Source organism: Taeniopygia guttata, chromosome 1A (genome assembly GCF_048771995.1).
Source record: "Taeniopygia guttata chromosome 1A, bTaeGut7.mat, whole genome shotgun sequence".
NCBI lineage: Eukaryota > Metazoa > Chordata > Aves > Passeriformes > Estrildidae > Taeniopygia > Taeniopygia guttata.
Genome location: NC_133025.1, coordinates 7,569,228 through 7,592,384, shown reverse-complemented (window position 1 = coordinate 7,592,384; position 23,157 = coordinate 7,569,228). Strand labels below are relative to the sequence as shown.

The 23,157-nt window shown below is 40.4% G+C and overlaps 1 protein-coding gene across 3 annotated transcripts in view; it reads left to right on the top strand.

Moving 5' to 3' along the window:
* GRM3 (glutamate metabotropic receptor 3) overlaps positions 1-22,899 on the top strand; it is a 102,433-nt gene extending 79,534 nt beyond the window's left edge. For all 3 annotated transcript variants that reach the window (XM_004176518.6, XM_030291103.4, XM_030291109.4), the window contains 3 exons: positions 11,583-12,649; positions 16,154-16,328; positions 22,353-22,899. In XM_004176518.6, the coding sequence (XP_004176566.2) occupies positions 11,583-12,649; positions 16,154-16,328; positions 22,353-22,426 (1,316 nt within the window). In that variant the 3' untranslated portion in view covers positions 22,427-22,899. The remainder of the gene's footprint in view (positions 1-11,582; positions 12,650-16,153; positions 16,329-22,352) is intronic.
* The last annotated feature ends 258 nt before the right edge of the window (positions 22,900-23,157 follow it).

The window sequence follows — 23,157 nt, the reverse complement described above, 5'->3', positions numbered from 1 at the left end:
ACATATGCATGCTTTTCACAAACTGACCTTCTACACAACTCCCATCAACTGCAAACTGGATGGACCTGACAGACAAATGTGCATGACTTTCATTTCCTCATTTGTCAGAGCCAAGTTTCTAAACACCTCTAAAAGCATCTCAGAGAATATCTGCCTGGGCATCACTGCAATATTTATGGTTATTTAGTTAGCAGATATAGAATATAATGTAAAAATACATTTCATTGCTGTTATCTGGGTGAGTCATTTCCTTTTGTTTCCTTCTTCCTGCCTTGAAAGTGCATTTGTCTGAGCACAAAACAAGTGAAGACAAAGAATATTAAAATTCTTCAAGGGAAGGGAAACAAGGTGCATATTCATGCACAGGGATATCAGAGGCAGAGAAACTTCTAACAGAAGTACTCATGAAATCCCAGCTGTATCATGGCTACAGGAACAGTCCTTTAATTTGCTCTGTTGCTTTTTGCTCCATCCATGGACAGCTCACCTGCTTACTGTTGGGATGAAAAGGGGCTCAGCACTAAGTCAGAAAGGACCATGTCTCCAAACAGAAATCCTTAAACTTAAGGCAGGTATTTTGTAAAGAAATTACCTAGACCATTAATTTGGGATGTAGGGTCTCCATACGAAAACTCACTATTTCCTGCATGCATGTGAAGAACAGCTCAGAGCCAGAAGCTGTGGGGATGGGAATGGTGGTTGCAAACACCCAGTAGATGGAAAGCAGAGGTTATTATACCTCCCAATCTGAAGGCCCCTGACCCCAGTCTTGCATCTGAATTTAATCTCCTAGAATTTTGCTTTTCTTGTACAAGCCTATCTTTCTACTTGGAAATATATGAATTATCTCTTCTAGACTAATAACACATATCATCTAGCACAATCCTTACAAGAGAAATTCAAGACCACTTCTGAAGACTGAGAGATATTCACTTTTTCAATGCATATCTGCAATTGCTCCTCAATTCAATGGAGGTTTCCTGCAGTCCCTTTTTCTCCTTGCTGCTATACACAGATTCCAGACAATTTGATGGAATAAGCTAAGGCAACTATTCCTTTGTACATATGAAATATTTATCCATTCTGTGGCTGAAATATGAGGCTCAGCAAAGAAAACACGATCATTTTATTCAGGGAGGGGAATGCACTGTGCTCAGAGGAAACAGGGAAACTACTGGTGTGAGACAGCTGAGGGAAGCCCAGGCTTGAACAGAGTCCTCATGCCAAATGTATATGCTACAGAAATCCCATGTAACTCTGTAGCTGAAAGAATATGGATTTTCAGGGTGGAATGTGATTCCTAAGAGCTACATCTGATATCAGTATAATTCTGTGATCCAGTATTAACCACATTTGCTTTATGGATTGGAAAACACACAGAGAGGCATGAACTCCCACATTCACAGGAGCACTCACCCACTGTCCTTTAAAAATTTACTTTAACACAATTCTATAATAAGAAATAATACTTGATCTATGACTGTTGAGATTGCATTTATAAAGAGTGAGCAGTAAATCCAAAATCAATGGTCTTTACACACCAAAGGGAAGGCAGAACCTCCTGGTGTTCAGGTACCGGTGCTGGTGCGTTCCAGGATCCACAATCAGGGGACATTCCCAGTTCTTTTTCTTGAAGAGGCTGTACCTTCTTGTTACTGCATTTGTTTATTCACCATTCACAGGATGTTTTGCACATGCTGCAAACACACTCTTCTTTCTAGTAATTATGCCCTAAAAGCCATCTTCCCTTCTTCCCTAGGTTTAATTTGTGTAGTGATCAGTAGCTCTTTGTGTGCAGCTCTGGAGCCTCAAGCATCTTCCTGTGCTTCTGCTACAGACCTGTCCTGCTCTCTTCCTGTGGGAACACTTTCTCTGTGGCTTTAACTTTTACAAGTCATAAATTTGCTTCAAAACACCAAGACATGACTGATCATATGCATAAATTTATGGGGTAGGATTGCTTGACTCTTCTAGCCTTAGCAACAACTATGTCATCACCTGTAAGAGGAAAAGGTTGTGCTTTTGTGATTCCTTCCCTTGACATAAATAATGTACCCCAAATATATTTTACCTGTGGTTTCTGTAAATTTTTTTCCATGACATTTCTCTATTTCACTGATTAATGCAGCAGTTGACCACTGCTTCGAGTGATCAGCTTTGTGTCAAAAATTGTCCTGCTGAGCCAGGATAGGTGTCTGCCAGAGAGTGGTTTTAAAAAACTATGAAACTGGTATTGGGAACTGATGAAAATGTGCTGAAAAAGTTTCTGAAACTTATTCTATTACATTTGCACATCCATTTGAACAAATAGCTAATGGCTAGTTAATGCTCCAGTAACTGAAAGAATAAAAAGCCCATCTTTAAAGGGTCTTTGGAGAAGAAATTATCTCAAGTCAGAGGAAGGTTTGAGGCAGTACTGTTAATGTCTTTTCTAGATCTCTGAAACATTTTATCAGTCTAATCCTATCAACGTGTCTCTACTTTCACCATAAAACAGGCAAATAAATCAACATTTTCATTTTACATTTTCCCCTGAGGCCCAGTGATTGCTGTTGCTGAACTGATTCAGCGGAGAAAAGCATTAGCAAAAGTATTCCTGTGCTCCCAGCTTTATCTTTTATCCCTGAGAACAGAAGAATTGGCAAGTATTAATAGGACATGCAGGTTGTGCGTTGCAGCATAACACATGCAAATGAACATTGAAGATGTTGGGAGAGATGACCTGTTACCTTGGCAGCTTGTGTGTGATATGCAGGAATAACCTTAAAAGCCAAGAGTTATCCTTTATCTGACTCTCTTTTAACTGGAATTCATTGTTGTGAGAAGCCCACTGTCCCCTCTCTGCCTGACTCAGCATTTAGTCAGCTGAGATGGACTCTGTTGAATACTAAATTAATTTGTAATTTCAGTAAATGTACATTTCCAGCCACTGCCTTATTATATGGAAAAGAGTTAAAATAAAATCCACACTCATACTTTTACAAAGGAAGATGAGTACATTTAATGAGTGCGGTGGGCCTTACTGAAAACATTAGTTTTATTTCTCCATCAGTGGAGAAATAAACCATTTTTTGACACGTTTGTAGTCTAACTGGAGACCTATTGATGGGGGAAGTTGTCACCCACCTCCCTAATGGCATCTCACATTAGCCAGAGCCCCCCTTTGGAGGTGCCAATTTCTTTCCACTCTCCATAGGAGATCTGTAAGAAAACTGCACTCCCAAAACAGACACTCCAATTAAACTTCTGTTCATGAAATATAGGTCACTTTTCTTTTCATTCATGTACTATATTCCTAGAGAAAACTGATCCACTCCAGAATCTTACCCCACGTGATGTGTGAAGCATTCACCTTTCCAGCTGTACTCCAATTCTTTGTCCTCTACCAGCATATGTCAAATGTGCCAAATGCTATAACTGAGCTGCAAAATATGTCTAAGCCTAAAGGTTCCTGTGTTTCACTGTGATATTGTGTCTTTATTACAGCTCTGAGGCATTTTACAGCTCCTTTTTCCCCCCAGAATGTTCGTTAAATTTGAGCATCAATTATTTCAAATGCATTCACTCCTTAGAATTCACTGCTTAGGGTTTTATTTTCCTATTGCAAATACAATTTCATTTTGCAAATTACCTCATTATTAGCAATTTGTAGGGTGATTGCCAAGAGTTTTCAGTAGCTCCTTAACAAATATAATAGCACGGAGTCATAAGATTTGTAAGAAGAGGCAATACCTTTATTAGACTGCCCACATATCTGGAAAAAAAAAAAGAAGCTTTTGGCATAACATCTCTTTGTCATATCTTATCTTGCATCTCGATCAGACCTTCTGTTTCTGAACTCTATACTTTTAAAGTAGTGAACAAAGAGCTTTCAGCAATTACTCTGCAAATGGATAGTAATGAGGCTGTTTGCAGAGGGAAATTGTGTTTCCAGCAGGAAATAAAAACCTGATATACTAAACTCCGAGCAGAGTTGTTCCTTCAAAATAAATGGAGGTCAAATTTATTGAGCAATGCTGCTGGTGACCTAATGGAGCGACCTTGGGCCTGAAAGCTTGTGCACTTCTTCCATCTATAAGTCTAATAAGAAATACTGCATTTCTTAGACACTTGAAATTTCTTGTATCTTGTACTGTCACAGCTACAATATTACTACTACTAAATAATAGAATTGCAGTATCAGTAATTAAATCTATGTCAGTCCACCTGATTTGGGAGTGTCTTCATATCAAGTCAATTAGGAAATAACAGCCAGAGGGTCTATTTCATGGTTCATTTGCTGCTGATCTCTAATGGCAAACTATCTAACTAAATTATTCAGAGCTGTGTCTGGAAACACGTCTCTAATCCTTAAGTCCCCACAGAGGAGAGAATGTTTTAACCAACTTCCTTTAATATCTTAATAACTAAATCTATTCATATTTCCTTCAGGCTGACAAAGAAGGGCAAATATATTATTAGGTATTTAACACTTCCTTAGACTGCTACATATGCAGTCTGGGGGTGGAATTAGCACAGCATGGAACAGTGCCTCCAAAAAGAGAAAGATCCGTGCCCCTGTGATATAACCATGTCCCAGATTTAGTCTAAAAGTAAATTTTATCAAAATTAAAACACAGCTTCAATCTCTTCCAGCGGCACCTTGGATGCACTGGAAAGAGAGGGGTAAAAGGTATGGCACCAGTTCCCAGCTCTGAGGTTACATGGGAATGTCCCTCACCCCAGTGCTCAAATTGGGCACGGGGCGCCCAGAACCCCTGAACTGGCAGAAAGTCACAATCAAAAAATCAATCACGTTCTCTGAGAGCAACATGAATGTTCAGCAACTGACAGAGAACTCACCAGCCAACTCAAATTTTCTCTGGATCAAAACTTTTCAGAAGCTATCAGAGGCCAGCCCAGAAGTCGCAGTTCCAGCTCCTGAGCTGATGTGCTGTCACCCTCAACAGCGGCCATAATTCTTCATAATGGGAGTGGGTTCCCCTTGCTTCTGTGTACAAAACAGGGAGTTGGCCTGAGGGGGGAGTTAGGCAGTTTGAAGTCATGGTTTAATTTCCTTGTAATTGCAAGTTGATTGCTGGTTTCAATTACATTGCATTCATTTTGCCTCTTGTGACAACCATTTCTTTAACTGGATACATTTAAATTAAAAGAATGGTATCAACTGAAATTAATTATCAACTAAGCAGACATTAAAAAAAAAAGAATAACACCTTGGATAATTTTCCATATATATTTGATTTATTTTAAAGTTAAACTAATACTACCTTTACCAAAAAAACTGCAAGAAATATTCTTAATTTCAGGGGGGATTATTTGTATTTTTGTGGACAAATACAATAAGTGCAGAATTTTGACATGTTTTTACCTTCCATGTCTCAAAATCCAAATGCTTTAAGAAAGAAGAAATCATTTTTTAATTCCTTAAATTTCTTTAAAAAGGGTAAGGGCAATTTCACAGTGTCCTTGATGAAGGTTTGTAATTTAGCATCTATTTCATACTCCCCACATCCTAAAGACCACACCTATGCCCAAGAGCTGCACAAGCAAGAGGACAACACATTCCTGGAAATGTAAAACATTGAGCTTGAGGCAAGCAATCCACAGGAAAGGCAGCCTGGGAGTTTTGTGCTTAGCCAGGCTGAGGATAATGAAGGTAATGATGAGCTGAAGGAAATCTCATTTTTCACACCCTTCTTAAGTGATTTTGTAAATGTTCCCGAACCATTCTCTCTGATAGCCCCACAGTAGCCTGTGCAGGCAGCCTGGGAGGGACAGGCACACTGCAGTGAGCTTGGACATGCTGCAGCCACCTGGTGCTCCAGCTCTGAGCCTTTCTGTCCCAGACATTGGAGCTGCTCATCTCACTTGACTTCAGATACGTAAATAGTGGTTGGATTTCAGATAGTCACACTCATGGTGGTCAACAGAAAAAGAAGAATTTGGCTGGGCTGTTCTAGATACCACTTTAAAGTGAACCCTAGAAATACACAGTACTCATTCTCTTTTGTAGGACACAAGTTTGGGGTAATTTACTCATCCACATATATCCCTTGATAGATCTTTGCAACAAGGCCTGAAGAAAACATTTCTGTCTCTGACCAGTGCAAAAGTTGTGGGGTCTACGAGTTTTAAAACTCCCTACAGCAAATGTCTAGCCTAAGAGAAACCATACACCTGAATGGAAAATCTGTAGACATAGATAGAAAAATGACATTTTTAGGGGACTAATCTGTTTTATTTGTCTCGTTCATTTCTTAAATGAGAAGAAGCAATGCTGCCTATGACCCAAACACATCCAGAGACAGTGGTGCAGAGGTTAAAAGTGACTGCTGGTCTCTAGTGGAAACCAGTATTTTGTTAATTGTGGAGAGGTACAATCTAGTGGCACTTTGCTCAGATCTTTCCCATACTAACTTTTAAATTGCCAAATTTCAATGTCCCTTCTGTCAATCACATATGAAACCAGCTGTGCTGTGCATCAGGTCTCTGGTGCTTGGTCTAAGTGTTCAGCCAAGCAGAAATAAGTCACTTTGACCTCAACAAACCATATCGAGCTAAAAATAAAAGAGAATTAAAAGAAATCTGCATTCTCAGGGTCTTTTCTGATATTTTTCTAGATAAGGCATAATATACACAGATGAGCCTGTTGGACAAACATAACACATCTTGTTATATTATTATTGAGGCTCTCCATTAAAGTGTTTCTAAAAGGCATTGCCCTGGATATATAACAGGAAGAGTAGGGAGGAATCAAAAACTCACTATATTTTTCTGTTACATAAAAATGTCTCATTTTTCAGTCTTAAATCAGGAGTTTGGAGTCTTTGCAGCACCATCTAGTGAGACTAAGGAGGTTTTACTCAACTTTTCAGAAACTCCAGCCTGTTCCCTCTTTACTTTTCCATTTCTATTTAATCATGATCTCCTCATAGTCTTTGGGGCCAACAAGCTGTGGAAGAAGGTACCTTCAGTGCCCCCAATAGTCCTTGTTACACCTCTTTCCAAACCACATGAAATCTCCCAACTACCAAGCTGAAAAACTGCAGGGCTTTCATCAAGCCTTGCTATTAATGAATTGCCTCCTAGCTAGTGAGCTGTGCCTCTGTGCCTTGTTTAGAAAGAATACACTCTGCAAACAAAGAACAGAGGCATGTTTTAGAGGACACGAAAAATGTTCTTAGATGTAGGGATATCTGTCGTCATTCCTACCAGGAAGTGTTAGTGAGGATGTTTTCTATAGGACAACATCTACACATTCAAATCTGTGCCAGGCACGTGAGAGAGACTGCAAAATATCCTTCCTGGCCCAAAGATGCTGCTGACAAACAAAACACAGTCTGATTCCAAGCCAGTTTAGATGACACATATCTTTCCCTAGGCTGCTCAGCCTCTTAAAAGATTTCCAGTGCCTAATTAGGATGAAAACTTATTTGTTTTCCTCATCTATTCATTCCTTGTTAAAAAATCCTGGAGTGTTTTTCACTCAACCAAGGCATTGTGCAGAATTAGAAGTATTTAAATCTATTTCTCATACTGCCTCTTCAAATAAAGGTTTTGCCCAAAGATAAAATAAATCTCCCCTTCAGAACTTTGTTTCTGAAATTTTTCATGTCATCAAGACCTGTACATTACTGAGACCAAAAATATTATAAGATATCCAAATAAATGCAACTCATCTGCTTCCAACAGCAGATAAGCACATTTTTGCAAGTTATGTGACTGTTGGAAAAATTGCTTCCACTTAGGAAGATGGAAACAAATTACATAATTCACTACATAAAAGCTATGATGTTATTTTATGTTCTTATCTGTACCTGCTACTAAAACAGTCATAAATCTGCAGTTATTCCTCTCTTATCTGAAGCAAAAGGAGTTTGTCCTCCACTTGCACAATAGAATCTCCTCCTCCAGTAGGATTTCTCCAGGGAGCTGACAGAGTTGAGCTGCCTGCACTGGGGTTCCAAAGATTTCTGCCTTCTGCCCTCCTTCTCTTATAAATGTCACTGCTGCTGCCTCTTCATTGCTGAAATACTGCAAGCTGGAACACAAAGCATCACTGCTTTAGGTCTTTTTAAATTATCCTTTGTTTTCCTTGATAGCTTCTTTTACAAAATTCCTCTTGTATAACTGCTTTACTCAGGACTAATCCGTTTCATGAAGTACAAGGGAAGGAGAAGATTCAAAGACTCAAAGGAGGCAAAGTTCATATTGCCACTCAGCCTGTTAGCTAACAGCTGATGAGATCCAGGGGCTCCTGTCTGTCCTCTCCCAAGGGATGAATGTAAAATAGCTGAGCTACAACTCTGAAATAGACCTGCCAAAAATACCTGCTATAAGGGTTGTAGGTTTCCTCTGAAAACTGAGATATATAAAAGAATTTGCAGAGTGACTTATGACAGCCTGACATCATCTCTGGGAAAACCAATTTGCAAAAAACAGGTATTTTTACTCTAAAACATAAGATCCTGCCTTCTTGTGATAAGCATCTTTCTCGCCTATAAGCATCTTACTATTATGATTATTATTACATCATATTTTGTGAAAACATTACTTCTTGGAAGTGCTCCTACAGCATCTAGAACATGTTGATAAATGATACATTAAAATGCCTTAGTGAGTTTATACGTAATCAGTGGGTATATTAATTGCTGCCACCCAGTGGGCTCATTTGTAGGCTTTGGCTCACTATACTATAATTTAATACATCATTGTTTGGTTAAATGATTTCATCCTTTCCATCTGAAAGATGGTGATTTATTTTCCTCTATCAGCAGCCACTAAAAATGAATGTTTCAAGCTGCAAGCTTTGGTTAACTTAGAACATGTTGTCCTACAAAAATCTTTTGTTTCTTGTAGCGTGGGAACAGCCCTATGGAAGGCAATTATACTTGAGCTTCAAGCTAACTCTGTGTGAGATTACCTGCTTTGCCTTCTGAACCTAACTGCAAAATCTAAGGAAAACACTTTTCTCCATTTAAATGACAAATATTCTATGAGAACTCCTATAAGTTGTTAAACATGTTATACAGAGGGAATTCTTTCCTGAAAAGTGCTGGTTTTTCAGACCCTCAGGTAACTTGCACTGGGGTTCTTGTGGCCTTGAAGTTATGCACTTGACAGAAGATGTCAAACAAGAGTTTGCAGTTTGTCCTCCTGACCTGCAGCTCCACCAATGCCAGCAGCAGTCACAGGCTCTCAGCCACCTCAGGGCTGGCCTGCATAACACTGAAGTGAATAAACTGGCTCTTAAAGCTGGGCTGCTGTGTTAACAGCTTCTACAATCTATATAAGTGTTATGAATAATGAAATAAGACACTGGCAATGACAGCACATTATTGAGGAGCTGTTAAGTGCTGCATTATGATTTTGTTTTAATGCTGCTCCTGGATGAGGGAGCTTGCGTGCCTGTGCATGAGGAGGAGGAGGGAGAGGAGGAAAGCTGCTTCATATTCTTCTTGTTGACCTATATTTTTAATTTATCTACCTGTTTAATTTAGAGCATGTCACTTCCAGCAGGACTAACCATTTGGGGGAGGATTATGCTGCTCTTAATTTTTATGCTCTCAGAGGTCTCGTTGGACTACAGTGTTACAACTAGATGCCAACAGTGACAAAAAAAAAAAAAAAACAAAAACAGAAAACAAAAACAAAAACAAAAACAAAAAAAACCTTCTTACAAATTTCTGGGCTACCCAGTCCTAATTTGTACAGTACAAGAAAGACATGGAGCTCCTGGAGCAACTCCAGCAGAGGGGTATAAAGATGATAAGGATACTGCATCATCTGTCTCATGGGGAAAGGCTGAGGGAGTTGGGCTTGTTCAGGCTTCAAAAGACACAGCTGAGAGGGGAATTCATGAGTGTTTGTGGGTATCTGAAGGGAGCCAGGCTCTTCTCAATGGCAATGAGACAGAGGCAAAGACGGGAGCTGCAACACGTGAACATGAGAAGGAACTTCTTTAATGTGCAGTGACCCAGCACTGGCACAGGTTGCTTGAGAGATGGAGCATCCCTCACTGGAGGTATTCCAGAACTGTCTGGATGAATCCTGTGCCGTGTGCTCTGGGATGGCCCTGCTTGAGCAGGAGGGGTGGATCAGAGGGCCCTGCTGGTGGTCCCTTCCTACCTGAATTACTCTGCAATTCCATGATTCTGTAATCCTACAAATCAAGGCTGTCCACTACTGTGGCTGACACATCTGAGGTGGGAAGGAGCAGGAGAGGGCAGGGATGAGAATAAACAGAGTCTTGACTCAGAAGAAAGTATAGGTGGCTGTAAATTATATTCCAATTTTGCCCTACAATAAGAAGAAAGTTGGGGGGAAATGCACTCCAAGTGTAGCACCTGAGGATGTGCAGATCACAATTTCAACCCTCCAGCTGGGGTTTCTGTGCCAAAACCCAGTGTCCCTTTTACTGACCTTAGCCAGAGTACTGCAAAATAAGCTAATGCTCTGCAGGAATAAAGGTGAAAGAAGTCTGCCTCAGTGTTTTAAAAAAGCTAAATAAATCTACCATGAGAAATCCAAATTATCTGGAGATCTAAGTGAAGGAAGGTATTACACCCTTATACAATATTGCTCAAGCTCAAGCACAGTATGGGCACAGAGGCAGGGAAAGAGATTTATTCCAGCAATGACAGTGGAACCACTTCTATGGCTAAAGATACTGGGAAATAAAATCACCTTTATTGTTCATCAATGGTAAAAAAATCCTTTCGCTCCCTAGCTGTAAAGCTTTTTACCTTTGATGCTACAGCAAGTGACCAATAAATCACATGGTGAATGCAATTTCCTCCCAGATTTTTAATATTTCTTCATTCTCTGGGTAAGCCTCAGCTGGCGGAAAAACAAAACTCTGTGGAGTTTACCAGTTAGAAGTGTTACAATATTGATTTCACAGAAGGTCCCAGATCCAGCTTCTGGTTTTGTCATCTGTTCCCCAAACAAGATACGGGACCAAAGCAGCACATGTTGGGGACCTCAGATGATACAAGAAATATCAGAAACTGATAAAACTGAAGCAAAATAGATGGATTCAAAACTTTCTACAAGAGAGGGAGAAAAGAAAAAGACATAGTAAGAAATTTTTGAGGATTTCACAGTTATTTCTCCATCATCCTGAAACGAATACTCTATTCAACTGCATTCCAGACTGTCGGCATCAGAACTGTCATTTAATGACCTGACCATTAATTTTACTTGTATTATGGCAGCCAAGTTTCACCAAAAAATGCTGAGACTCAGAAACAGACCTTTTTCTTTCAAGAGAAAATGTGAGAGACAGCAGTGATGCATATTGGGAGAAATAATTAGAGAACTGATTTGTATCCAAGACAAAAAAGAGTAAGGACATTGGTAATCTTAGATTTATAAATGTAAAGTGAAATAGAGTTCCATTATCTGAGCTCTTTTTCCAAGTTCAAAACTGAGACAGACACAAACCTCTTGACTTATCTGTTGACAACTGAATTGTATTCCATAAGTTGTCAGGTGCCTGTTCTTGCCAAAGGGATGAAAAAAATATCATATGTAGCTTTGGTAATAACATTTCTCTATTTATTTTTTTTTTTTTTCCTCAGCTCCATTCAACCCTCCCAATGACGCAGACAGTATGGTCAAATTTGATGCCTATGGAGATGGGATAGGCCGATACAACGTGTTCAATTTCCAGTTCACTGGAGACAGATACTCCTACGTGAAGGTCGGTCAGTGGGCAGAAACTTTGTCACTGGAGGTCGACTCTATCCACTGGTCCAGGAGCTCTGTCCCTGTCTCCCAGTGCAGTGACCCCTGCGCTCCTAATGAGATGAAGAATATGCAACCAGGAGATGTCTGCTGTTGGATTTGTATTCCCTGTGAAACCTACGAGTACCTGGCTGATGAATTCACTTGTGCAGACTGCGGGCCTGGAAAATGGCCCACAGCTGACCTGACTGGCTGCTATGACCTACCAGAAGACTACATCAAGTGGGAAGATGCTTGGGCAATAGGTCCCGTTACCATCGCATGCCTGGGCTTTATTTGTACTTTCATGGTCATCGGAGTGTTCATCAAGAACAACAACACACCCCTGGTCAAAGCCTCTGGCCGTGAACTGTGCTACATTTTGCTCTTTGGGGTCTTCCTGTCTTACAGCATGACTTTCTTCTTCATAGCCAAGCCTTCTCCAGCCATCTGCACCCTCCGCCGCTTGGGGCTGGGAAGTTCCTTTGCCGTCTGCTACTCTGCTCTCCTGACAAAAACGAACTGCATCGCCAGAATATTTGATGGTGTAAAGAACGGTGCTCAGAGGCCCAAGTTCATCAGCCCCAGCTCTCAGGTGTTCATCTGCCTGAGTCTCATTTTGGTACAGGTGGTGGTGGTGTCCGTGTGGCTGATCCTGGAGGCGCCGGGCACCAGGCGATACACGCTTCCCGAGAAGAGAGAGACTGTCATCCTGAAATGCAATGTCAAAGATTCCAGTATGTTAATGTCCTTAACATATGATGTCATCCTCGTGGTCTTATGCACTGTGTATGCTTTCAAAACCAGGAAGTGTCCAGAGAACTTCAACGAAGCCAAGTTTATCGGTTTCACAATGTACACAACATGCATCATTTGGCTGGCTTTTCTCCCTATATTTTATGTGACATCCAGTGACTACAGAGTAAGTCTTTGGACATCTGTTTCCACAAATCATGTGCAGCACTTTAGAGGACCATGTCAGCATTCACTAAAAGCTTTTTATCACTTCTTTTGTCCCCTGGGTCCCTTGCAAACATGTTCTCTTTCAATGTTACTAGACTTTGGCTTACTTCTAAGAAAGGTGGTCTCATTTCAAAAAGAGCATGTGCAGTCAGAGCTGGAAGGGATTAATACTGTTAGTCTGGTTGCAATAGAGGCATAACATATGGATTAAATATTAATTTGCATTCATCACTATCTGAAGTCACAGTCCCAACAGAAAAACCCAGTAAATGACCTAAAATTAGTCATAATGAGTTATTTGGTAGAAATCGAGCTTAAAATAAAATCTGTACTAACTAGTCTCTTCTGCAAAAGAATCTGCTGATAAAACATGATATTTCCTTCAAATAAAAAATATAAGGATCAAATTTCAAAATTTCCTATGAAACAGGGTTGTTTAAAAAAAGTTCTACAAACATTCTATTTAAGTACAGAACTTTTTATTCTTTCTGCACTTTATAAAACACATACCTCACTGGGCAGCAAATATTGGTCAGACTTCACCAGCAAACTTTAGAAACATTAAACCGTTTAAATTGCCAGATAGTGTTGCAAAGCTTCAAGTCCAATAAAATTGTATTTTTGAACAGAAGGAAATTGTTTCAGAAAAAGATTCGGATCTGCTCCACTGGAAATCTCACAGTTATTACAATGTGAGAAGTGATTGTGGGAGTTGGCCCTTGCAGCAGTTTGCAGAGATGTAGTTCAACTTTCTGCCAAAAAGAAAGGTAGATTACCTTAGGGGGATGTTATTGCCAATAGTGTGTACATGAAACAGCATATAAGACTGTGGAGTTAATAATGTCACTTAACATATTTTGGTGTGGGCTACCCTGGAACAATGTATTTAGTACTAGTTTACTCATCTTAAGAAATGCACTGAAAACCTCTAGAAAACAAAGATAAGTAACAAATGACGCAGTGAGACATGCAGAGTGACAGTAAAAGAGCTAAATATATTTAGTCTAGACAAGAGTAAATCCAGGGAGACGTGATCACAGACCATAAATAATTTCAAGGCAACAAAACGAGAGGAAGGGATTATTCAGTCTCAGGAGAAGTTAGAATAGCAAGTAATGGATTGAAGCTAATGAAGGAAAAGTTTCAGGAAGGCACTAGGGAACAGCTCTGGACACAAAAAGTAATCAGGAAGACAGAAACAGGAGGAGGGAAATATCAGTGCAGACAGTCACATGAGTGGGCAGTACAGACAATAATGGCCAAGAGGGGCATGACATGATTGTTCAAGCAGAATTTTACAGCCTTATCTCCTGAGTGGAGTTTTCAAAACCACTTGTAGCCATTGAATTTATATACAAGGTTCCAAATAAACCAACTCAAGTACTACAAAAAGAGCAGAAAATGTTTTTAACATCTTTTTGATACTTTCATGACAAGTCTACACTTCTGGGTTTTCTTTGAAAAGTCCATATTTAATTTCCATGTAGTGTCACGTGTTGACTCTGAATCAACTTGTGCCATCCTAACGTAGCCCTAGTCTGATAGCATAACAATAAACAGCCTTAGAAACAGCCCCACTCAGCCTGGAGTTATCTGCAAATTTGCTGAGCATACACTTGATCCCTTCATCTATGTCATTTATGATGATATTGCACAACACTGGTCCAAATACAGGCACCTGAAGGACACCACTTGTCACCAATGCCCATCAGGACTCTGAGCCATTGTCCTCTGGATGTGACCATTCAACCAATATCTTATTCATCTAACAGCCACCCATCAAATGCATATCTCTCCAGTTTAGAGAGAATGGTGGTGGGGGCCCCTGTCAAAGGCTTTACAGAATTCCAGATCAATGACATCTGTAGCCCTTGGTGAAGCCGTGCTGGCTGTCCCAAAACACCTCCCTGTTGTCTGTGTGCCTTAGCATCACACATGGTCTAGTGGGATTTCCTCCTCTCTGCAGCACACCAGTCCAGTCTGTGAGGCCAGGTTACACACTGAAACTCTGGAGTGACCTGGATTAAAAGGAACCCTGTGGGATGGAGCTATTTTTAACCCAAATCTTTTAATTGATTGAGTTTATAATTATGCCAGCACAGCTGAGCTGCTCCAGGCAGCACAAACCCTAGCAAAAGCAGGGTGGGGGAAGTGGGCTTTCATAGTGAAAAAAACATAACTTGAAACTAATTAAAATAAAGGTAGCTTCATTTACTCTTGTTTTATAAGAAAACTCTTTTAATGTCTTACCTATAGAGCACCCAGTTCAATATCCACCTGACCTGACAGCATAGGTCTGTGGACAAAATGCAGAGAGGTGAAGGAGAATGTGAAACTAAGCCATTCTTTTATCATGCAGGATCTGTTGGATCTTCCATGTTCACTCACCCTGTAAAAGCTGAGCACATTCCATGGTGCCTGCAACATCCACAATGTGCAGAGTATTAAATGATCACATTCATTATCCTCACTGATGACAAAACACCAATTGTGCTAGTGTATATGTAAAGCAACAATGTCCACTCCCTACTCTATTTTCCAATTTGCACCAATTATTTCTGACAAGGAGGTATGAGAAGCATTCCCATGGAAGAAGGCTAATCTCAAAGAACTGCAGGAGTATAACTAAAGAAAAATGAGCTGTAGATGTATAATCATTCAAATTAAGCAATAGAGTTTAAAGCAGTTTAATTTAACATCTTAATTAAGGAATCTGCTTGGAAGAAAAGAATATAAACTGAAAATGAGGCAGTAAACTGGCACCTAGTTATACTACTGAATAAAAAGGATAAAAGACAGACAGCGCCAGCAAAGCTATACTAACAAATGCCTCAAGGCAAATATTCTAAAATCCTGCATCCTTACAAACAATTCATTTCTGAGTCCAAAAGTGATGTCTCAAAATCAGGACACCTTTCAGACACAGTCTGAAAACAGTCACCAGATATTATCTTTACTCCAGATCTCACCTTAATTTCTGCAAGGGCTTACTCAAGTTCTCTGATTAGAACTGGAGCTAGAGACTAAAGTGGTTTTCAGATACCTGCTTTGCATGAGAAAACTGATGTAAACCCACATAATGTACACTCTGTGTGAGCTGGTTCCCACTGCAGCCAACATTGCTCAGATATTGCATGACAAGCATTACAGAAGGTTCTGTCATCAAGTTAGAGATCAAGGGTAGGAGAGAAAGAGAGATCTATCCTTTCTGTACTAATACGAGGGAGAACACAATCAATCTCTCCCTGACATGCAGAGACCCAGGGCACCAACAGCACCAGCACCTCATTCCCATGATACTGGGATTGTGGATGATAAGGATGCAAGAGAGGCTCACACCAGCCTGCACCACTGCAAACCCCCAGGACTGTGGTTCATGCTGTTATGTAGTAATGTTTCTAATATCTGACATTTCAGAGTTTTCCATACTGAAACACAGTGCTTTGTGCCCACTCTCTCCTAGGTGCAAACCACCACCATGTGCATCTCTGTGAGTCTCAGCGGATTTGTTGTGCTGGGCTGCTTGTTTGCACCCAAAGTGCACATCATCCTTTTCCAGCCCCAGAAGAACGTGGTCACTCACAGACTCCACCTCAACAGGTTCAGTGTCAGTGGGACCGGGACCACTTACTCCCAGTGTAAGTAACAAGTCTGCACCTTTCTGTGGGGGTGTGGTGGGTTCAGGTAAAGACAAGTTGGGCTGAACTATGTAACCCTGTGAAAGCATCATTTCCTTTGTGTCTGGAGAGGAAAACTCGTCCCCCTCGCATGGCAGTTTGCTCAGAGCCTGCTCTGAAGCTGACTGAAGTCAGCAGAAAGTTTTTGGTGGGCACTGACTCCAGCCTGATGCCCACACTGAGCAGACCCTGTGTCCCACTGTCACTCTGGCAGTGACAGGAACAGATTGACTTGGAGAATTCCTGTCAGAGCAGCACGCTGACAGGTTCTGGGCCACAACACAGCATGCTCTCAATGGCTCATCACCTGCATTATAAGGAAAGGCTCCAAGTCTGCAGAAAATGCATCCAAGGGATGCCATAAACTGCATCTGTATGCAGAGCATGATCAATAGCCTTTGTCAGTGCCACAGCCTGGAGAAGCAATCAGTGTTCTGTTGCAAGGACAACTCGTTTGCTCTGATTCCCTTCTTTCCTTCATCTTCACTCTCTTCATCACAAGCAGGTTCACAGCTGTGATTTTGTTTTGAGCCTGTCCCTCCTTTTCTGGGTGAGTTTCTCAGATTTTTATGGATTACAAAGGAAAAAAAGAAAAAGGTCACCTGTATATTTGTTTGGGATTTTTTTCTTTGTCTAGCTTAACTAACTTAACTCTTCAAAGATGGGAGCACACAACATCCCATTCACAGAGCTCTCTGGACAGCACGTCCACCCTGGAAGTCTAATTGAGAAGCACACTACAGTTATAAAGAGGAAGGGGAAAAGAAATAGAGGAAAGGGGGGGCACAGAACAAGGTTTTTCCAGCAAGCTGACAATAGCCTAGCCTGAGATTTTGGAGTGTCACTTAAATTTCAAAACTGTCTCAAAAGCTCTGGCACTTCAGATTTCAGACAGAGCTGGAAGTAACTATGTATCACATTAGCAGAATTAGGAAGTGAAGAGATCCCAGCCATCCCTGGTTCTCCCATCCCAAAGCACAATGTACAAAGATGCCCAGGGTCCCCTAAAAAGAGATCAGCCATCTGGCTCTATAGGTCCCCAGTGTCATCAGCCAGGACTGCATCCAGTCCTGACACCAGAGAGCAAATACTCCTTGCTATTTTGGAAAATTTAATGAGATAGAACTATGTGCCTGGAGTGCTGAACACTCCCAAAAGACCAATCACTTCCCAAAAACTCTTACAAGTGTGATCCCTTGGTGAAATGGTAAGTCCCATGAGATTCTTTTCATTCCTTAATGATTTTGTGTAAATGGTCTTTCCAAGTTTTTTTAACACCCTCATGCTATTGAATGAGCTTAGTCAGAAAAAATTTTGATTCATAAATACTTTCTACTGGATTCTGGACTGCATTTTGGAATTAGATACTTTTAATGGCTGAATAAAACATGTATGTGTAAATGTGCATACAACTGAGAGACATCGTCAGTGCACATCTTCACATTAAAACCTGCACTTTCAGGCTTGTGAACAGCTTGAGGACATTAAGAAAAGCATAAAAATCCAGATTTAAAATCTCTTACAACTTCATTGTTTAGAAAGGTTGCTGCAGTTATTTACTTTTACTGCTTTCACATAATTGAATCAGGGCTGCTTACCTTGTTGGGCTTTTTAGACCATGGAAAGACATGGAAGTACGGCTAAAAGGTCCATCACATAGAAAGGAAACAGCCCTACAATTTCCAGCTAGAACAAATATTTGGAAAAATAACACTGTCTATCACAGTGACAATATTTTCAAGATGAAAAATCTTCCCTTACTCCCTTCTATTAATTTAAAATTATTTAAAATAAATTTCCATTACTTTTCTTTACTATTTAGTCCTTTATAAAACTCCAAAAAGGTTGTCATCTAAATTGGTTCTAATCTTTATCTAAAATATTCCTCTCATCACTCCTAGGGCTGCCAGCTTGTTTTTATTTTGGTCTCAGTGGTATTTTCATAATTCAGAAATTTCTTAATATCAAACTCATCACAATTAGCTCTAGGGCATTTGAAAAGCCAGCTCCTATATATTACCAGAGCTCTAGAGGTCAGTGCTTTTCCTGTCTCCAGATTCCCATCTCCATTGCATCTCAGGGCTGCCACCACCTCTTCAGTCCATTGATCATGAATGCCATGAGCACAGTGTCTCTTGAACTGCAAGTGACACACAGAGTTTTTAACACAGCTTCCTGAACCAGGAAAACTGGTCACTCTGAGAAAATGTGACAATCATGATGCTTTTGGGTAGTTTAAGTGTTAGTGTTGAGCTTTGATCATTTTGATAGCTGAAGTCTGGACTAAAAAAATAATATAGATTTAAGCCAAATAGAGGCAGGCTAAGAGTGTGCTTGGGTATACACATGTTTTGAAAAGTATATATTTGTACACATTGTTTTGGTTCTGAAAAGTCCCATTTGCCAGCATGCTGTATAAGTTCTGCTGCCCCAGCAGTGTCTCCCCCATTGGGATGTTCCCCCATTTTCCTCTTTTATGGGCTTCAGCACTCATGAAACTTCACGGAGAGCTCACCTTCCTGAATTCATCAGCACCCTCATGATTCAGACTAAGCTTTTACACACAGATGTCATTCATCCAAGCTGAGTCCACATGGAGAGCTGCCCACAGAGCTGAGCTCCTCCAGGTGGCCCGCACAGGGGTCACAAGGAGAATTTAACTTGCTGTTTATAGCCAGAGTGGCAGGTTTTCTCCCTCTGAATTTATTTTCCCAGGCCTGGCTCCAAACTGACGGAGCCCAGGCCTGGTTCAGGGGCTCCATGTGGTGGAAAAGTCTCTCCTCCAACCCGTGCTTCCAAAGAAAGGCTCAGCAGCCTCTTGTTGTTTGGTCTCAAAGCAGTTTATTGTAAATTATCTAAAAGATTTTCTTGGGCTGCTGCAGTTTGCTCAGCAGCTCAGGCAGAGGCACCCACACACCCTGACATCCTCTCTGACTCCCGACTGCTTCTTCTCTCCCCGTCCAGGGCTGTGCTATCTTTTATATGGTACATTACGTGTTACATGGTTACAGTTTTTCCCCAATACCTACTACCTATATTAAATGGTGCTTTTCTACTCTAAACCAATCTGTGAGTGCCAACATCATCAGACACATGGAGGTAAGGAAGAAGAAAGAGGGAGGACAGGACAGGCCCAGATCCCTCCATCTTAAAACCTCTGACCCCCACGTACAAAACAGAAACCCCCCTGTACAAGCATTAAAATATTCTTCCCTCTACTTTGTAACTACTTCTACTATAATATCTAAACTTTTGTGACTTCTTGTTCTCCCTGCAAGGTTTGTAAATCATTCTATGGTTCAAACCCAAAATCACAGCTGTTTCCAGCTGCCTGCCAGGGTCTCAAATGCTTCTGACCTGGGCCTGGAACCTCCAAAAATATCTGAGGGACATTTTGAGTTCCAACACCAAACTAGCCCCGACATAACAGAGATTAACTCACAGTTGTCCAGCTGTGAGCATGAACAGAGGAGACAATGCTCTCAGGACCATGGTGTGACTCCTGGGGTTGCCCTGTGCACAGAGGGGAATTGGACTCAGTGACCCTTGTGGGTCCCTTCCAAGCCAGGACATTCTCTGGCTCTGTGACTCCAAGTGGCACACAGGGAGCAAATTTAGATCTGCCTGTTCTTGGCTGTGCAGGCAAAGCTGCAAGGTCACCATGGCAGTGCTGGGCTCTTGCCTTGTACCTCTGGTTCTTTTCCTTGGATTACCTAAGCAAAATGAGGGACAGCCAGGAAGAGGGAGATCAAAAGCATGAACTTGAGCCAAATCACAACTTCTGCTGATGTCACACTTTTGTCCTTGGTCTCAACACAAAATGAAGGTGAAGTGTCTTGCATATCCAGCAGTATTCCAGGAAAGCCCTTGGTGGCTGCTATCAGACACGGAGTGTAGCTCAGAACCCTGCAGGGCCAGTGATTAACACTGCTGAGGTCTGTAATGAAAAGCAAGGTCTTTTGTTCTGTCTCAGGAGAGCTGGATGCTCAGTGTGAACACTTTACTCCACCCAGCAGAGTTAATAACTGCATCCCAGCATTGCAAAAGAGCTACATGCTGTGCAGGAAACCTGGAAACTTAAAAGGCAAGGCCACTCATTTCTCGCCTACCACCATATATTTCTGTCCAATTTTAATATCCTCCTGACCCAGTTACCATAGTATTTGAGCTATTCATGCTTGTCAGTGTGTTGGACTTCAAAAAAAAAAGCCTGCAGCTAAAAAATTCTGGTTAAGTGACTGATGTTCATGGAAACAAAATGCTTTTACCTCTAAGCCAAACTGCAGTAGAACGGGAATTTGAATCAGGTTTCCTGAGCAGAACTGATTTTTTTATTTTCTAACAAAAAGTAGAAAATTAAAATAACAATTAAAAAAAAAGTTTAGGTCATTTTGCTGCCACATTATACCCAGTTAAAAACAGAATGCAAAATCAGAATACAAAATACAAAATAATTTTTAGAAATCACAGACATGATGCCCTGTGGTCTTTTACATACAACAATTCCTCCACACCTGTGATTCACAAGACATATCCATGTTGTGAGAGATCAAATTCCATTGACCAACCCAGAAGAGGGGTTTGTTCTTGGATCTCCTGTTTCAGGAAGATGTCCTGCCCTCTGAGTAGGAGATTAATCCAGTAGTTGCCTCTAATTTCTTTTGTTAAAGCAATTCTGTTTTCCATGAAATATTTATTCAGTCAATGAAAGAATGAAAAATACCAACTGATTTGAAGAAAGAATAAATTTTTCTAAAAATTATACTGAGCATCTTTACAGAACCAGTGTGCAACTGAGAGTGCAGCCAGCAGCAGATGTGGAAGATTGAGCACGCCCTTGTCAGCTGCATAAATTGCTTTTTACGCTGGATGATTGAGTTTACTAAGTCATTTCTTTCCATGTGTTTTCTTTGATGAAGGCATCACATTTCTCTGGGTCACTGTTGCCATTAACCTAATGTATCTTTCAAAAAGCAGCTTTATGGTGCCCTGAGCAGAGATGCCACTGAGTATCTGAAACATGTTCCTGATGCCCAATGGATGATGTTAAAAAAGATGGGCAAAAGAGTCTGCTTTTAAATTAAAATCCACAAGACTTAAGCAGAATAGAATAACATATTCTCTGCTCAAAATACAAATACATTTGGAAACAGATTGTTATACTCTGCTTCAATTGTCTCCTAATACCACTAAAGCAATGAAAAACTGATGTACAAAATGTTATACCATGTAAACAACTTTATCAGAATCTGGTCCTCATCCCTGGACACATAGTGAATCCTGATCCAGAGCTCCTAGAAGTGAAGCATATTATAGTTAGAAATTATTCTGGGATTAGGTGAGAAATAATCTTGTTTTTAAATTCAGTTATTAAAAAAATTATTCACTTCACCCAATATGTTCTTAGAATTCTTATTTTTAGTAATTAAAATGTGATTGACACAGAATTCTAATATGGTAGATTATCTCCTGTATTTAAAACTACACATATTTTCTTCATGAATGTCCGCTCCAATTATGTGAAAGCTCAAAGGATCAGACCTTAGCATTTCTTGCCAATAAAACACAAAAAATCCAAAGGTTCACTTTTTTCTACTGAGGTATTTTAAATCATTATAGCTATATTAATTCACACTGCCATGCAAAGTGCTACAATGTGAGACCAGTGGCACAGAATCATTAAAAAAAAAAAAAATCATGTATTTTATTCTGACACTTCTTGGAGAAGTGAAATCACCCCCTGTGATCCCAGTGGGCAGCAAAGTGAAATCAGGTTTCTTCAGAGGATGCTTCAGTCTGAGGTCTGAGTTGCCATGTAGAGGTGCAAGCAGCACCTGCATCAGCTCTGCTGCTGACATAGGCAGTGACTTTTTATCGGCATCTTGGGGTGACATGGTCCAGACCAACACAAGTTCTAATCCTGTGTTCTAATCCCCTTTTTACTGTACTGAAGTCAGTCGATTTTCCCCTCTCTTTCTCTTCCAGCATCTGCCAGCATGTACGTGCCAACCGTGTGCAACGGGAGGGAAGTTCTGGACTCCACCACTTCGTCCCTGTGATTGTGGCTCGTGGTTCAGTTCTTGAGTTTTTAGACTGTTAGGCAGAATTTTGCACATGTTGTGCACTCCAGAGAACACCAGAAAACAAAAGACATCCAAGCAAAATTAGTACCTTTTTTTAGAAACAGTGTAATAAATTATTTTTGAGGATTGTACAGTATATAGTGACGTTCTGGAACTTTTTAGACTGATTTTAGCCCTTCTGTTGTTAACGGTTGTAAGGGACATGTAAATAACCATGGTTCACAATGTGCATAGTCCTGCAGTAAGGGAGTGATTGTTGCAAGCACAGTTGCAATGTTAGGTGACTTCTTTCCTACGAATTTTTTTTGTAGCTCCTTGTTGTAATTAACTTAGACTGCATTTCTATGTTGTATATTACAGTTACCTTACGTGTAACGGATTGGTTTTCTCAGCACAAAACAGCAGTATTAATGTAAAGGCACCAATAATAAAAAGATAAAAGATTTTCAGCATGGTTTCATTTTTGTTTCTTACTCTCTCAAGGCTATTTTTATAGAGAGGAGGTTAGGTAAAAAGGATAAAACGTCTGGAGTGTGTGTACACAGGTATTTGTGCGTTGGTCGGTGCCTGCATTATAAAATCCATATCACAATATATATGCTTATGATTAATGCTTTTTCAAAGTCACATAGAAATTCCCTCTTCTTAAAAAACTCCCACATTATTAAAGCTTCTCAATTTCTTTTTCTGTTATTAAAATAGAGGGT